The 17965-nt window shown below is 40.4% G+C and overlaps 1 protein-coding gene across 5 annotated transcripts in view; it reads left to right on the top strand.

Annotated features, from left to right (window-relative positions):
• Positions 1-17602: 17602 nt before the first annotated feature.
• Positions 17603-17965, top strand: part of FRMD5 (FERM domain containing 5) — a gene marked incomplete at both ends in the record, with an annotated part of 341415 nt that continues 341052 nt past the window's right edge. For all 5 annotated transcript variants that reach the window (XM_082854359.1, XM_082854358.1, XM_082854357.1 and 2 more), the window contains one exon: positions 17603-17704. In XM_082854359.1, the coding sequence (XP_082710485.1) occupies positions 17603-17704 (102 nt within the window). The remainder of the gene's footprint in view (positions 17705-17965) is intronic.

The raw sequence follows: 17965 nt of genomic DNA, 5'->3' as shown, positions 1-17965 counted from the left end.
TTAAGCCACTGAGATTTTGGGTTGTTTGTCACTGCAGCGCAACTGACCCATGCAACTTCATTGATTTGTTCAGTCTACTACATACATTCTCAGTGGGAATACTACTGCCCCCAAGGGGGCAAAAATTGGTTCTTAGAGGGCAAAAGAGCACAGATATACATGCAGTAACAAGTATACAATATATCTGTGGTATTAAATTTTCATGGGGCTGGGGGTGGGGGAGACCTAGGGAAAAAAATGTCTAAAAAGGCTCATTAGGAGGCAATAATGAAATAATGGTTGAGAAACATTGGTCTTTAAGGCAAAAAGTAATGGTCAGCCTGTCTTTATAAAGTCTAATCCAGAGGTTCTCAACTCTGGTGGCACATTTGAAGCTCCTGGAGAGCTTTTTATTTATTTTATTTTATTATTATTATTTTTTTGTTTATTTTTGGCTGCTCTGGGTCTTCACTGCTGGGCATGGGCTTTCTCTAGTTGCGGCGAGTAGGGACTACTCTTCATTGCGGTGTGCAGGCTTCTCATTGCAGTGGCTTCTCTTGCTGCAGAGCACGGGCTCTAGGCACATGGGCTTCAGTAGTTGCAGCGCGCCAGCTCAGTAGTTGCGGCACATGGGTCCTAGAGCACGTGGGCTTCAGGAACTGTGGCTTGTGGGCTCTAGAGCACAGGCTCAGTAGTTGTGGTGTGCGGGCTTAGGTGCTCCGTGGCATGTGGGATCTTCCTGGACCAGGGATCGAACCCATGTCCCCTGCATTGGCAGGTGGATTCTTAACCACTGCACCACCAGGGAAGTCCCTGGAGAGCTTTTTAAAAACACTGATACCCACATGTGGTTCTCAGAGATTCTAATTTAATTGGTAGAATCCACACATTGGTATTTTTTTTAAAGCTCCCAGGTAATTCTAATTTGCAAACAGGATTAAGAACCACTGGACCAGACATTATCAAAGACAAAGCAGCATTGCTTCCCCTGGGAGAGGTGCCACACAAATAGAGAAATAGCACAGTGCACTGGAAATGGCTGGCATGGAGTACAACTCACTTCTATTTTAGAAGGGCTATTCTGGCCTCACACCAGGTAACAAAAAGCTGGATTCATCAAGAAGAGACAGCAATGTCCAATTTCTGTATTTTATCTTTCCCATTTCATGACGCACTATTTGAATGCAGAGGGTCCTTTATGACTCATTTGGAAAACATAAGAAGGGAAAAAATATGGCTGTAGTTATTCCTGGGCTAGTACCCATAGTCAGCATTTTCTGCACAGATGCAATTTGGAAATCATCTCTGTCTTCAGCTCCTAAAATTTAAAATTCTTACTGAGTTAAAAGCTATTCAGCATGGAACCTTCTTTATCCTCTATAACTAGGGAAACTCTAGATGCCAGGGGGACACTTTCACATAGATTGTGAAAATTAAAACTTAAATTAACTTTTTTAAAAATTAAGAAGATAAAACACTTTCTCCTTCTTAGAAAGGGGTCTCAGTGGCTAAATGACAGTGACGAAGGATTATCATGGCTGAATTTGGTCATTAGATGTATCATCACTTATTCTTTCCTGAAATATCACTTGGAATTGACAATGATATGGCTGTATTTTTTTTCTTTTCTTTACTTTTCTTTTTTGATATGGCTGTATTTTAATGAAGTGACTCCATTTCCAGCCAGGAAGTCAAAATTATAATGTGTTGATTAGCAAGTATATGACTTTATATTTTCCTTTTACACATCTTCACAGGAGATAGCATTTACATTGTTCTCATTTATTTGGAGGTTCTAACTAAAGGGTGTAGATTGTCTTTCTTGATGTTATTCTTGGTCACTGAGTACCTAGTTTAAGAGCAAGGGTGGAGATATTTGCAGGCATTTCTTGTGAAATTTCTTGAAGCTGGAAAATAAAATTTCTAGGAAATTCTTCATGAGAAGGAGAGAGTCAGCATCAGTTGTACAAGTTGACAAATGCTCACGACTAGCTTGTCAACACTTTGTTGATGATTTTGGCACAGGCAGAAAAGAGAAAATCAAGTGTTTAAGGTTACCTTTAGAGACAAGGATGGATTTGAGATGCAGAGAGGGATAAAATGTGGATCCAAGAAGGTTTAAATGCTAACTGATCTGTAGTGCTAATTCTAATCTAATTCTAATTCTAATCTAGTTCTAATCTAATTCTGAAGAATGGCAACAATGTGTTGTAATGAGTCCCTTTCAAAATGCCTACCGGCTCCACTTACTAAAGCGGGGAGAGCCGCTCAGTGTCATATGATGCTGCTCCCCTAGCCATAGCTGATTGGACAAGGAGTAGACATGTGACCTGAGGTTGGGCTAATTACATTCTCTCTCCTGGATATTTGGAATTGGGATGCAATCTCTAGCTAGTTTTTCTTGGGCAATGGAGCTAGTAGGTGATAAAGAGCTGGGGCTAGACTGCCATTTTCTACCAAGGGGATGCTGAAGCAGAGAAAGCCAATCTTCAAAGAAAAAAGATATTACTGAGCTTAGAAGAGATGAAAAGAATACCTTTAGTTCCTGACTTTCAAGTTCCATGTCAAGTCCCTTGGCATGTGAAGTTCCATGTCAAGACCTGGCTGTCCCACCGGCTTTGGTTCCACTAGATACTCCTGTATCCTTTTAATAAGCATCACCCCCTGTGCTTGAGTTAGTTTGAGTGGGTTTCTGTTCCTTGCAAGCAATTATTCCGGATTACGACAGTGTTCTTCTCCACAAAGAACAGCTAAAATCTATGAAAGACATAGACCACATTTACTGCAGACGTTCAGCTTCTTAAAATTTTGCTTGAATTATCCACATTAGTCTTCTGGTGGATGAACTGGCTGTTTAGTATAACGGATGTGGCAGGCTTTGTGAGCAAATGGGTCAGAAAGAAATGCTGAATGCCATGAAATCTTTGGAACAATGGGCACATGTTTTACCATACATGTTCTAAACAAAAGGGCAAAGATCCAAACATGCAAAACCTTATGGTTGCATTTTTCCTTCTTTAACCTAATTAAGCTCTTAATAATATAGCTAGATTTAAAGGAGATATGCATAGCAATTTAATGTCTCCATTATAAAGGGTTTGAAAAGATGCTAAGATGGATAGAATAATCAGCTCTATCAGTTCCATTAATTTCTAGCCCCCTTTTGCTTCTGCTTTAGACCCCTGACACCAATTATGCAAATTTGCTCACACAGTGCCTGGTTGCTTTTGCATAGTAATTTAAATGTAGGTGTCTTATGAAGACAAAAGGAAATGCACTGTCCTTTTCAGAATTTAGAATTTGAACTGATTCACTGATTTTCTTCCTGTGGAATTACCAGGCAGCTGGAGAAACAGCTGGACCAGTTTCTGAACACCAACAAAAAACCTCAAGTCTGAATTACAATAGGGGTTTTTATCAGAATTTTATAGTATTGTTTAATAAATACAAAACACACTTTAGTAGTAATTGGCTACTTTCCTGTTTACATTAGCAAATGAATTATGAAGATGAAGCCAAATGCGCTAAGAGTTGCTTGATTCACAGAGAGAAATCATTTTGGACTTTATTTTAAGGATTACAGAGTCCATTTTGAAGGAGGATCTAAATTAAAGCCCTTACCTAACCTGTCTTAGTTTCCTAGGGGCAGTATAGCTTAATAGTCCTTGAGGATTGCTTGGGTTCAACACCCAATTCTACTAGCTATGCGACCTTTGGTAAGTTATTCAACCTCTGTGTGCTTTAATTTTCTCATTTGTGAAGTGAGGATAAAACAGTGCCTACTTCATTGAGTAGTTGTGAGGATTAAGTGGGTTAGTTTATATGAAGCACTTAATACAGTGCCTAGCATACAGTAAGTGTTATTAGTCATTATTGTAACCCCAAATGCAAAATCTTATGTTTGCCTAAAATTTCAGCCAGTGGAACTAATTATTCCGATTAGTGCAATATCCTTTCAAACCCAGTTAGTGACTCAAAAGTAGGGAAATAGACATATGTTTGCCTTTTTACAGGCAGACCAGCGTGGGTAAGGAGGGGTATAGAGTCATGCATGTATAAGCTGCCTTGATCTCAAAGATCAGGCTTCCTACTTCCTTATGAGAAACACATTCTTCCCAGGAGGTTGGCTGGATGACTGTCTTATCTTCAGACAGGGCCAGCACGTTCTGGTTAATGGTAAGTAGACAAGGTACACTGGGTCAAGATAGGTACAAGGTGGACCCAACTGCAGATTCTGGGAGGAAATCCTTGCCTCACTGATACACATCAGAAGGGCGTGGAAATAAGGAAGTGAGGGTATCTTGGGGAAGTGGTTGATAATAAGGAGAAATAACTCGAAGTTAGAGAGTTTTTCTGAGTTGGATATCACAGTGCTAGGTAATACAGGAGAGGGACTATTCAGAGATCTAGACAGACAGCCTGCTGTTTGTCCTTTTTTTTTAACATCTTTATTGGAGTATAATTGCTTTACAGTGGTGTGTTAGTTTCTGCTGTGTAACAAAATTAATCAGCTATACATATAGATATATCCCCATATCTCCTCCTGTTTGCATCTCCCTCCCACCCTCCCTATCCCACCCCTCTAGGTGGACACAAAGCACTGAGCTGATCTCCCTGTGCTATGCAGCTGCTTCCCACTAGCAGCCTGCTGTTTGAATCAGGGCTGTTTGCAAATAGCAGCATCTGGAATGGGAGGGACTATTAAGAATACATTAAACCCTTTCTCAGAGGGACTGTGATTTTTCGGTGTATCAAGATGAGGGAGCTAATTAAAGGAGCCATAAGGGAATTGAGATACCAGAAGTAGGGGCCGGATCTCACCAATAGGACAGAACTCTGTGTCAGAACTGGAGCGTGTGACTGGAACCATAGCAGCAATGGCAGATTACACTGGTTGTTGGGATAAAGATTGGTTAGGATGGTCCTAGGGGTGGTTTGGGTAGAACCTTCATGTCCAATGGGTCTACCCGTATGGATAAGGATAAAAAAGGCTGGAAGGGGGAGGGAGAAAAGAACACCAGGATGTTTATGAAGGAGTGAGGGAGTCCTTTAGGTAGTTTCTTTTGTCTTCTAAACTTTGAGTCACAGAAAGCACCATTGATCTTCTGGACATTTTCTCATTTAAGGAATGGTGGTCTTAAAGAATGCCTTACATCAGTCTGGGCAACATCTCTGAGTGACGGGTAGGAGAAAAAAATAAAAAGAACTGTGTTCCCTACAGAATTACTAGGCTTCTCCTGGCAATAAACTCTAAGAGATTGGAAGTTTCCCCCCCTACTCTCTCTCTCCCTTTCTCTTATGTCCTTAAAATATCTGCTTCCTAGCATGCAAGGAAGAACTAGGCATGACATAAAAATCTACTTTGAAAATTCATATTTTTGATTACCAGATTAGGGAAGCACAATGGCTCTTGGAATCAGAATTGCACTAGTTGCAAAGGAAAATGATCTTCTATGAGAGTTGGGTGCTGCGCAAATATCCTTGTGGTTGCTCTTGAGTTAATAAGCCTCCCTAACTATCATTGATTATAACTACTTCCTGTTGCAGAAAAGAATTCCTTTTCATAACTACAAACATAACCTGTTGCCTAAATTATGTAAGTAGAAACCAAGCACATGGAAATCAGAGACTAAAAGTGAGCATTTGATATTCAATTTACATTTCTGAATGAATGAGATGCTCAATGTGCATTACAAGATAATGATGATGACAATGGTTAGGAATGAAGGAGGAAAAGGAAAGGGAAAGGGACAGAGAAAGGCAAGAAACAGCTGTAACCCTATGGCAGTTGGCTTACCAATTACTGCTGCTGAAGCGACTACAATACACTGTTTTCAATTATTCAGAGGCTGGTTCTCCAGTTTGTATATCACCTCAGGTTTTTGCTTCAGATGTCCCCTTCTACCGATTGCCCTTTAGTCATCCGTTTAATGGCTATTAATCCACAGGGAAGATGAGGGAACAAAAGAGATTAATGTTAGCTAAAACTTTCCCAGTGTTTTCTTCATTTCATTCTCACAGCAACTCTGTAAGAGAGGGTCTATTATCCCTGTTTTACAAATGAGGGAACCGAGGCCTAGCAATAGTCCCAAGGTCACAGAGCTAGTATGGAGCAGAGCTAGAATTTGAACCATGGGCTGTCTGAAACTAGAGACATGCTCTTACCCATTACATTCTCCTACTTCCACGCTACTCAGACTTCTAACTTGTTTCCAGTCATTGTAAATGTTCCCAGTGCTTTATAGTTTACAAATGTTTCCTTCCCTCCCTCCCTTCCTTCATCCTTTATTTTGTGTGTGTAAATGTGTACTACTTTGGTTTATTATATTCATTTTCTTCTTGTATCTTTTGAGTTCTTAAGCCTCAAGATGCCCCTGTGTTGCAATGTTTTGCAGTCAAAACGTTCTATAAGGCCTATTAAAGAAAACAGCAATTTCCTAGGCCCCAATTTTCTCAGTCCCCTCCCCCAGAGGCAATAGCTGTCAGCTATTTCTGCTGTTTCTTTTGGTATTTGTCTCAGTATTCCTAAATAATATGCTTATATTGCTTACTTGTTGATTTATTTTAAATTAGGTGTTTTATGAAAGATATCTTTCAACTACCTCAACCCCAGCCTACCCCAATCACACACCTACACACTTTCCTATCCATTCTTTCAATATAGTTATATCATTATGTTGGTTAAGTTAAATCAATATTTATGTTATTATGACTATGTAAATGCCTACATACTATGATTACCTTTCTTTTTTGTTTTTTATGGAGTTATACATGCTTTGTTTTTATTTTTCACTTACTTTGTTTTATTATAATTATCACTACCTCATAACCAAATTCTCCCCCAAAGGTGTATTTCTTTTCAATATAGTCAGACACATTAGGTAGTCTATAAATTTCACCTTCTTTGAAACATCTAAGAGCCTTCTGATTTTCTCAATTCGAAAGGATACATGCACCCCAATGTTCAGTGCAGTGCTGTTGACAATAGCCAAGACATGGAAGCAACCAAATTTCCATTGACAGAGGAACAGATAAAGGTGATGTGGTACATACATATACACAATGAAATATTACTCAGCCATCAAAAAGAATGAAATATTGCCATTTGCAGCAACATGAATGGACCTGGAGATTATCATACTAAGTGAAGTAAGTCAGACAGAAAAAGACAAATATCATATGATATTGCTTATATGTGGAATCTAAAAAAAAAAAAGATACAAATGAACTTATTTACAAAACAGAAACAGACTGACTTAGAAAATGAACTTATGGTTACCAGGGGGAAAAGGGGGGTGGCGGGGGAGGAACAGATTGGGAGTTTGGGATTGACATGCTGTATTTAAAATAGATAGCCAACAAGGACCTACTGTATAGCACAGGGAACTCTGCTCAATATTCTGTAATAACCTAAATGGGAAAAGAATTTGAAAAAGAATAGATACATGTGTATGTATACTGAATCACTTTGCTGGACACCTGAAACTAACACAACATTGTTAATCAACTATACTCCAGTATAAAATAAAAGTTTAAAAAAGTAAAATAAATAAATAAATAAAAATTTTATTTATTTATTTTTGGCTGCATTGGGTCTTCATTGTTGTGCATGGGCTTTCTCTTTTTGCAGAGCACAGACTCTAGGTGCATGGGCTTCAGTAGCTGTGGCTCATGGGCTCTAAAGCGCAGGCTCAGTATTTGGTGGCGCATGGGCTTAGTTGCTCCGTGGCATGTGGGATCTTCCCGGACTAGGGCTCGAAACCCGTGTTCCCTGCATTAACAGGCGGATTCTTAACCACTGCACCACCAGGGAAGTCCCATCCATTTTGACTCTGATTCTTCGAGTAGACTCGCTTCACAACTGTCATTCTGGGATCAAACTTGACGGCTATTCTGAGAATTTACATGTCTCTTTCTTGTGTTAGATCTCATTTCCAGAATCCTACGTCTTAATCAGCTTTTGATAATTTTTTCTCTTTTTCAGTAATGATTCCAAAATTTCAGTGGCTAACAACAAAAAAGATTTATTTCTCACTTTCATTAGATATCCTCTGTAGGTTGGCTGCAGCTCTGCTCCATGTTGGCTTCTTCTCAGGACCCAGGAGCAGTCCTGATCTGGCCCACACCAATCTTTTGGGAGAGAAAAGAGCAATGATATCCACCATTTCCACTTACTTTTAATTGTTCAAAGCAAACCAGTAGCCAGGTTTGATGTCACTGGGATGGGAAGTAAAATTATAACCCTGATAGAGAAGGGCAGGGAATTTTTTGAACACATAACACAATCTACTATGTGTTCCTATTTCTCGGTTTGCTCCAACATTTTTGGAGAACCATCCTCCAGTAGCTTCCTGAGGAAGGGTGCATAAGAGTTAAATTTCTTGAGATCGTGTATTTCTAAAATGTCTTTTTACCCAATTGACAGCTAGTTTATATTAGCTTTGTATAACTTTTTTCCCTTCTGGAAGTTTATTTTTGTTCCTAAAGTTCTGAAATTTCACAGTGGTGTGTCATGGTGTGGATTTGTTTCCATACATTGTGCTGGATAGTTGGTAGACCCTCTAAATTTGGAAATTCATGTCCTTCAGTTTAGAAAATTTTCTTGAATTATGCCTTTGATAATTTCCTGCCCTCCACCTTTTTTTCCTTATTTGTAAACATGTTTATTTTTCATGTCTCCTATTTTATTTTATATTTATAAAGGTTCTTTTTAATTATCTGAATGTGTTTTTTTCCTAAATGGCATTTGGTACTTATTTCAGGAATGCCTTATCTTCTCCTGTCTCTATTAGGATATTTACTAATAATTTGCTTTTTGAACATTTTCTTTTTTCTGCTTAGTCTTTTCATCCTTCAAGTTGCCTGTTTCCTTTTCGTTTTGGTCTCTACATTTTATGTTAGAGGAATTACTTAAACTCCTTAAATTTCTGGTGATGCCACCCCCAGTTCAGCAACTCTATTTTGCTCTCTCCAGAGAATTATTTTCCAATAAATAGACAAAAGAAGTCTCTTGGCTGCTTAGAGTCAGGGAAGGGAACTGTTTGTTAAATGGACTTTCAAACAATCTTCCTGTTTTCAGTCCTGTCTCCACTTCCTAAAGCACCTGTTGCATCAATTTCTAAATATTTTGTGGGTTCTACGTGCAAATCAGATTGCTTCTCAGCTTTCTCCTTTGCTGGATATGGATTCAACTTTCTTGGGTCTGCTCAATTATTACTCACCCATATGCTTTCTGGCTCCCAAAATGTTATTACTGTGGTTCCTCTTCATTCACATTGGTCACGTAGGTTTATGTTTTTTAAAAATCCCTTACTGTGGTTTTAACAAATTTGGAGCAAAAGTAGAGGTAAATGCATGTGTTCAACCTGCTATTTTTAAGCAAAAGTCTTATGACTCTGAGAACAACCAGGGAAAACATTATCATCCCCATTTTATAAATGAGAAACAGAATTCAAATGACTTGTCAGGATTACACAGCATATAATGCTAGATCTAGGGCTTGTATTCATTCTGGACTTTTGACTCCAAGTTCAATGCTCTTTCCACTAAATTCCTAAAAAAGAAGGTTGTATAATGTAGTTGTTAAAAGCACAGTCTTTGGCACCAGAGACCTGGGTATGAGTCCAGGTCTTGCTTCTTCATAGCTGTATTCTTTTGACGAATTGTTTAGTCTCACTACAATGAAAATTCCTCATTTATAGAATGGGGATGATATCAATAGCACAACCTCACCATAGTGTTGTGAGGATTCATTTAGATAATACATGTAAGGTGCCCAGCAGAGCTTCTGGCATATAGTAAGTGCTCCCTTATTACTATAATGGAAAAATTGAAATGATAAGATATAATAATGATTTGCAGTTTTAATTAACTGAACTATGTTCAGGGAAACTTTTAAATTAATTCTGCAGACATTTACTGAATAATTAGCATGTGCACTGTGGAATGTTTATTCTTGCTTTCTCTTGTATTTGAACCTCTTTATGAAAACATCTTTGATTAGTAACTACTCCAAAACTAGTTGAGCTTGGATGACAAATTTCTGAGTAAGGAAAGAAGAATTAGGCAGGGTCACAGATTTTCTATCCATCAACCTAATTACCAATAACAACAAAAAATGCATTTACAAAGTCCAAAATTCACTAGCAGCTAAAACAAGGTAAAGGACGAAACCTTACACATAAATGAAAAAAATTTTAAAGGCGACCAATATGAGAAACAGTATTCTGGTTCAGTCAGGTGTGGCTACTCACCCTGCCCCTATTTCTCAGAAGCAGAATGAGAGGGGAAAAGGGTGGGGGATTTTTAAATTATTTTTTTATTGGATTATAGTTGATTTACAATGTTGTGTTAGTTTCTGCTGTACAGCGAAGTGAATCAGTTATACATATACATATACCCACTCTGTTTTAGATTCTTTTCCTATATAGGTCATTACAGAGTACTGAATAGAGTTCCCTGTGCTATACAGTTAGTTCTTATTAGTTGTCTATTTTATATATATAGTAGTGTGTATATGTCAATCCCAATCTCCCAATTTATCCTTCCTCCCGCGGGTGGGGGATTTGACAACATTCTGAGGTTCTCCCTCATGCCTTCACTAATGTGTGAAGAAGAATTCTTAGGGTGTAGATAAGCAACCTTGGGGAGGGTGGAGAAATGGGGGAATCTAAGAAAACTGTTTTAGAATGGAAGCCACCATAAACCACCATGGGACCTCAGCAGTGACAATAAGGGCCTCCAGAGCTTTCCACTTCCTCTTTCCACTTTCCAGCTCACTGGGCTGAGCAGGACTGATACAAATTACACAAGAGTGTAATATACCCCGGCTGGTTAGATTGGGCTGGGTTTAGCCATTTACTGACTCCCACAAGAGAGCAGAAAACTAAGGGCAACACTCAGCACCAACTTCCCTCTTTTCTCCCCCTTATCCCGCATCTTCATTTTAGAGCAAATTGACTAGAAAACACCTCCAAACTGGGGGAAGAAATACTGGCACATATCAGAGCAAATTGAAAGTCTGAAGAGTCTGTCCATGCTGAGCATGAACTGGATAAAATATAAGGACATGACTACTATTCAAGCATGGTAGAAAGAAACATGATTTTTGAAAGAGAGGTGAAGAATCTAGTTTAGATGGAAACAGCTGTTAAAGGAAAAACCAGAGCTGGATGGTAAAGTGTTTAAAAACAGATTTTATTCAGAAAAACTATTGTAATAAAGGAAAATAGTCCTCAGTATAGAACTGGGCTCAATTCTGAATACAGCAAGGAAAAGTGGGAATTTATAGCTAAGGAGCAGGATGGGGATTGGGGGGGGTGGAGTTGGGGGTCAGTGAATGAGAAATTACTAAGAGGAAGCATCAGGCATAAGGGGGGATTCCACCTAAACCAACCTAGCAATATTCTTGCTGAAGGCAGGCCAAGGTGATCAGACATTATCTGGGGGATGATAGGCTATGAGAAATTTGGTAAGACGTTGAGGATGATTGGATATTGAGTTTGGGGGATTCTGGCTAAACCGACTTAACAGGATTCTTGCTAAAATTAGGTATACAAAGACAGACAAAAGTCCAAAAGATGGAAAAAAGTCCAAAAGTCGAGGCCTGGTTAGGAAGGGGATCCATAGGGGCCAGACTAAAATTTGGTCAAGGACAGACTCTTTGTTATAACCCAGAGAAAAGAAGCATATTCCTTAAGACTATTTTGTTCCATAGACTCAGTAAGAAATAATATTCAATACAATAAGAGGTCCAAGATGAGATGTTAAACAATAGAATGATTGAGAACCAAAATAATATCATTACAGATCATATAAATAAATTTCAACAGCAAGGAACAAAATAAAATTGGCTGAATATTAGGTTAATAGCATGGAGGAAAGATTTGGGACAATCACAATGAATAAAGAGGGAAAAGGCATAGAGATTTAAGAATTTAAAAGAAATGAAAGATACAGTCAAATATAATCCAATATTGGGCTAATTGGTGTCCCAGAGGAAGAGAACTCAACAAATTAAAAAATAATAAGAGCTATTGTACCAAAAAACCCACCATCTTACACCAGGGAAAATTGATTTAGAACAATTAACATAGAGGTATGTTCTGATTAAGTTCTTGAACTTCAGGGTTAACTATATAGAGCCTTCAGCCATCTTAGAAGAAAAGAAAATCACCTATAGTGGAAAAATTTTGACTCAACTCAGACTTCTCCATAGCAAATGTCAGGAAAAAACAGACATAGGAGCCATGGCTACAAAATTCTGAGAGAAGGAACGTGAACAAAATGTGAGCCACAAGTAGTATTTCTGTTCAAGTATTTGTTCAAGGCAACAGGCAGACAAAAGAAGGACTCAGGGAATGTGGCCATTAAGCATTCTTGAACAAACTACTTAGCAAAGAAATCCCACCTATCAGGATGTGAATAAAAGTAAAAAACCCAGAATGATGTTGCTAAGATAAAAGGATTGGTGGTAAGCACTGAATCTATTTGAATACAGAAGTGAGACTAAACAACTAGAGTAAATATGGTTGCCAGAAGCTGTTAAACCCTGACAAAATAGAAATAATATAAGCCACAAAAATTGGATGTTGGTGTACAGAGGGTGGGAGGAAGTATAATAATGTTAATTATTTCATTTTCTGAGCAAGTAGTCAATTGACACTATTAATCAAGAAATATGGGCTATTCTGATTTCTTCTTGTTTATATATTTTCTTTGCCCATATTTTTGGGCTATTTCTCATGTCTTTGCTGCCATGCCCCTTTATATCTTTTTTTAAAACCAACGTGCATTGAATATTAATCTACATAAACTGAATACTTAATAAATGTTGCTGAAGTAATTTTGTAGACTGCATGGGACTGTAAATTCTATGAGGATGGAGAATATGTTTTATTCATCTTTGAATTCTCTCAGTACCTGGCATAGGGACTTGCATATTGTAGATCACTAGTAAATTTTTTTGAATAAATGAATTAATTTGCTTTGTTTCATATACATTTTGTTGCTAGAACAATGGCTGGCTGGAAATATAAGGAAAATGAACCATAATTGGAGAATATGATAAAGGCTGTCACCCACATCTGAGAGACCTATTATAAACGCTTCTGATGCCTCATTAAAGACATTCTATTGTTTTCAGAATGCATTTTCCCCCCAGTAAATAATCTCCGTTTGCTCTAATTTAATCATTCATACAGCTATAGGAATGATCATTTCCAAACACAGATCTGATCCTGTCACTTCTCTCCTTAAAAACCTCCCATGCTCCCCTACTGTCTGAAAAACAGAATCCAAATTCCTAAGCATGGCATTGAAGGTCCTATATGATCTGGCTTCAGTCCATCTCTTTCCAGCCAATTCATCTCACATGTTGTCCATCCAGGGGTACTTGCAATTTTGGGAACATGCTATACACATTTGTGCTTCTATATCTTTGCTCATGCTGTTTCCTCTACTTAAAATGTCACTTCTCATCGCATATCCTTCCCTTCTCCTCCTGTCTGCAGCCATCATGACACTACTCCATTCCTTAGGACCCAACTCCATTGCTTTTTCTGTTAGGCTTTGCTGTCTCCCACGTGTAAATAATTGTACCATTTGTTGTTCTTCTGCAGTAATTCGTTCATGCTCCATGTATCATATCATACCTAATTGTACATATATTGAACACACTCTCCTAGATTGTGAACTTCTTCGTTTGTACATTTCCTTTTCCCATGTTCTTTGGTCTGTGTCTTACGTATTCTAGAAAACCGTCACGGAGTATGTGCCTGACACATAGTAAATGCTAGATAAATGTTTGTAGTTTGGAATTTAAAAACCACATGCATTTCTTATATTTCCATATAAAGATAATTCTTTTAAGTAATGAGGGCTAAAGTGAAAATCCTAAGGGTTGGTAGAAGGTAGAAAATCTGTCTCTTAAACTGTGGTTTTCTGTCCTGATAAAAGAGAAGCCTTCAGAGGTAGACTGCTCTGGGAAAACTCTGTGAATTTTTTAGTTCCTCAAATTAAAGCAAGTATACATGTATTACTCTTGGAAAACTATAAAGTAACCATTAAACTGAATGTAGATGCTTTAGGCTGAGAAGCAGTGCTCCATTTGGATACATAAATCTTTGTGTGTAGAGCAGGAGCATGGCTTCCCCAGACATTGTTGCAGAAGAGAAGAGAACTGTTTCTTTCTGTTGATTTAGACCATGTATGTGTCAATATATTGTTGTTTCTGTAGAGATGTGGATATCCTTGTTTGAGCCCATGCCCTTAGGAGAACAGATGCTGAGATCTAAAGGATATAGGAAAGCAAAGACAGGCATGATCCTTACTGTTTCCTGGAAAAAAAATTATGCAAAGGTACTGAACTGGCTTTGGTGAGGCTCTACCTGCAAAGACTGAGGACCTACATGTAAAGACTGAATAACTTAGTCTTTGTGAGAAATGTGCTGCTGCTGGACTGTTATATTCTAAGGTGATAACCCAGTTGGGTCAGAGATCAAGGTCACACCCCTGGGGATGTAGGGTGGGGTTTCCTCTGAAGGAGTAGATATTCCCATGGTTAGTCATCCTAGGGAGAAGTTGCACCTGGGACAGAAAATGGGAGTTTGAAAGTGGACCTTTAACTGGGTGAGGAGAGTTGTTTTCTTCTCTGAGCTTTACAGTGGTTGGGCCCGTATGCTCAAGACATGGTTAGGAGAACTCTTGATTGAGAGGGGAGATGTATGGACCCAGACATATGGACCCAGGCTGGAAACTCAACAGTAAGGCAGGCCTGATCTAGTCCATAAGGTCTCTGAGAGTAGTCATGTCATTCTTATGTTTGTGATGTCCTGGGGAAGAGAGGGCACTGCCCCTTCCTGCCAAATCCCAAGGCAATGCTGAAGATTGCATTGGCTGGAGAGAGCTCAGTGTTCCAGAACATCAGGGTATGGGACATCTGAAGCAGAGGCAGAAATAGTTCAGTTATTTCAGGAATATGTGGGTGACAGCACCTCTCCTGGGGACTCCTCCATAGTAGAGAAGGGAGAGGAACTCTAAAGGGGGCTGGCTGACATCCTGATAATTTGGAAGGTGGGAACTCAGAAGTATTGTAGTTGGGGTTTTTTTTGGGGGGGGATTTTATTTTAAATATGACCTCCTTTATAGTCAAAAACTTGAATGCTACGACACTCTGATTCTCAAGGACATATGAGGCCTTTTATTGAACAAATCCTTTCCATCTTGGGCATCCTGTTCAATAGACTTGAGAAAACCAAAGGTAAACAAAGTATTCCTCCATTTGATTTTATATGAACCCTCTCTTTTTAGTTCCCCTTAGGCCTCTGTTCTCAAGTCTTATTGTAGAGGCATACAAGAAACCAGAAACCGATAGATTCTTGCTTTTCTTCCATTATTTGTCCATCCTCTGTTTTCTTTACAAAGTGTTCTGTTTCAGAGAGTAAGGGAGAGTTTTAAGTTTTTTCTGGATATTATGCATAAGCATGGATGAGTATCTGACTGGTCTTTCAATGAGGAGAACATCTAAGCTGACATGATTTTCTTAGGCTGAGCAGGAATGTTATTTGATGCATAGGCATAGCAGCCACAATCTTATCCCTGTTGATTGTATTTGTGGTCATACTTTGAAAAAAGGCTGCATTCAGTTCTGTAGAGCTTTTCTGGATTCATGGTGCTTTGTCTTTTTATTCTGACAGCTGATTATTTGCATAACTTGTTAAAGAGGCCTCCCTATCATCACATTACTGGCTTTCCTCTAGCTTTTTGGATATTTTTTCTTGCTCTCTTAGATTTTACATCAAATAGCAACTTTTCCTTCAACAAAAGTTCTGCCTGTCTGAAATCTTTTATCATCTTCTCCCAACTACACAACAAAGCTGAACTCTGTAGAATATCACTTTGACACATTAATAATTGCACTTGTCTCTAAGACCTTCCTGAAATTCTCTTAGTTTCTTCTCTTGGGGTTTAGATGCTGTACAGTATCTATCAATTCCATTTACTTCATTTAAAAAACATTTATTGAGTATTATGTTGCAGGCACCAGGCTACCTGCTGGAGCTATGAAACAGAGGAGCTCACATCTGGTTTTATGGCTAGAATACTTGGCTCACTGCTTCTAGTTTCTAAACTAACTCATCCAGGATTGCATTGAGAAGAAGAACCTCATCTTATGGCTCCTGAATGCCATAGGGGAGAATGTAACTAATGAGGAGAGCAATCCAGGTTACTGATGTGATAAGCAATCCAAGATACAAAGGGGGGCAGGGTGGGTCACATGCAAAAAAAAAAAAGGATAAATTCTGGAGTCCAAAGACACTAGGGAAGAAGCATACTTTAATGGTCGGGCTTTTTTCTCAGTTAATATTGGGTTTTATTTTTGTTGTGTTATACCTACAACCAACAGTGTAAATGAAAATAACAGGAAATTATGTGTATTTCATTATTTTCAATTAATATATTTATTACAGCATTAACGTTGTTGATTTGATCCTTTTGTAACATTTCCTTCCATCAAAATTTTTTGAGGGAGAATACTGTCTCTTAGTGAAATTTTTATAAAGAACATGAGGTCTTTAGATATGAGGTCAGAGAAGGCAGGAGACAATTTTTTTTCTTTGTGATGTATACCTCCTTACATACTCTGGCGTTTTGTTCAGGAAGTATGAAGACACGATAATTCTAGTTCTAAAGGTGTAAGGAAAGGGTTGATCCTTTCCTCTGTATTATACCGGCGGAAGGAGCACGTCTCAGTCTCTTCCTTTTGTCTTCTGAAAATAAAAGGAAGGAGGCAAACGGTGTTTGAGTGGAGGGTTTTCTAGGGGTTAAACCCTGGTGCTTCAGACCCTCTGCGAACCCGGCAGGTTTTCCTTAAGTAGCTCCTGTAAAACAGATGTTCTCCAAAATAAGAGGGGTGGAGCAGAGGAGACCGTCGGGCTGCCTTGCGATACAGCGCAGGTGGGGGTAGCCGCCTGGTCCAGAGCCGAAGGTGCTTGCATTCTGCAGGTGCAGGGATTGTGAGCTCTCACCGCTCCGGCTCCCGAGAGGCGAGAACCGAGGTGTTGCAGAGTGTGGGACTTGGCCCCTGAAGCAGAAGCCAAATGTATTCCACACAGCTGACAATGATCGAGCCGGGTGCCCACACCTGGTCCGGGGGCGGGGAAGTAGCATCTACAGGAACCGCAGGGAGAGAAGGAGCCCCTGGTTTGGGACGCCAGAGGGCTGGTCCGGCTTATCTCGGTCCGACTGCTTTCCCGTGATTGCTTCCCCAGCTTGTCCATCATCGCAGTGCCCTATTTCTACTGGCTCTACTGTCTGCCACTCGGTTCCGCCGCGCTGACCCCCATTGGGCCCCTCCGGCCGAGGCCCCGCCCCACGAGCAGGACACGGGCAGTAGGGCGCGGAGGAAAGAGAGCCGGGCGCTTGCTCTGGGCTGTGGGGAGGCGGTGGCGGAGAAGGAGGAGGAGAAGGAGGAGGAGCTGGGTCAGCAGGAGGCAGCGGCGGCGTCCGCGCTGGGGTGATGGTGCAGGTGCTTGGGGCCGGTGCGGAGCTGCCTGGCTGAGGGGCGCCTGGTCCGGGGTCCGCAGCGCCGCCGCGTCTCTCCCGGGGGCGGGTGGGCGGGAAGATGCTGAGCAGGTTGATGAGCGGCAGCAGCAGGAGCCTGGAGCGCGAGTACAGCTGCACCGTGCGGCTGCTGGACGACAGCGAGTACACCTGCACCATCCAGGTCAGTGCCGCGCCGCCCCGCCCGCGGGACCCCCTCGTCCCCCGAGTCTGGCCAACTTGGCCCGCGCCCGCGCGTCGCTCCAGACCCCAGCGCTTTGTCCACCCCTGGCTGCGGCGGACGGCCCCGGTGCAGGGCGCCTCTGCCTGAGCCCCAGTCCGGGGCTGGGCACTCGGAGCTCGGCGCTGCTCAGAGGCGAGTCCTCGCGTTCTGGACCCCCACCTCGCCCCCTGCCCTCTCCCGAGGTGAGGACGCTCTATCCTG

This window comes from Leucopleurus acutus (assembly GCF_964270905.1).
Source record: "Leucopleurus acutus genome assembly, chromosome: 1".
Classification (NCBI taxonomy): Eukaryota; Metazoa; Chordata; class Mammalia; order Artiodactyla; family Delphinidae; genus Leucopleurus; species Leucopleurus acutus.
This window is presented reverse-complemented; position numbering and strand designations above follow the sequence as displayed.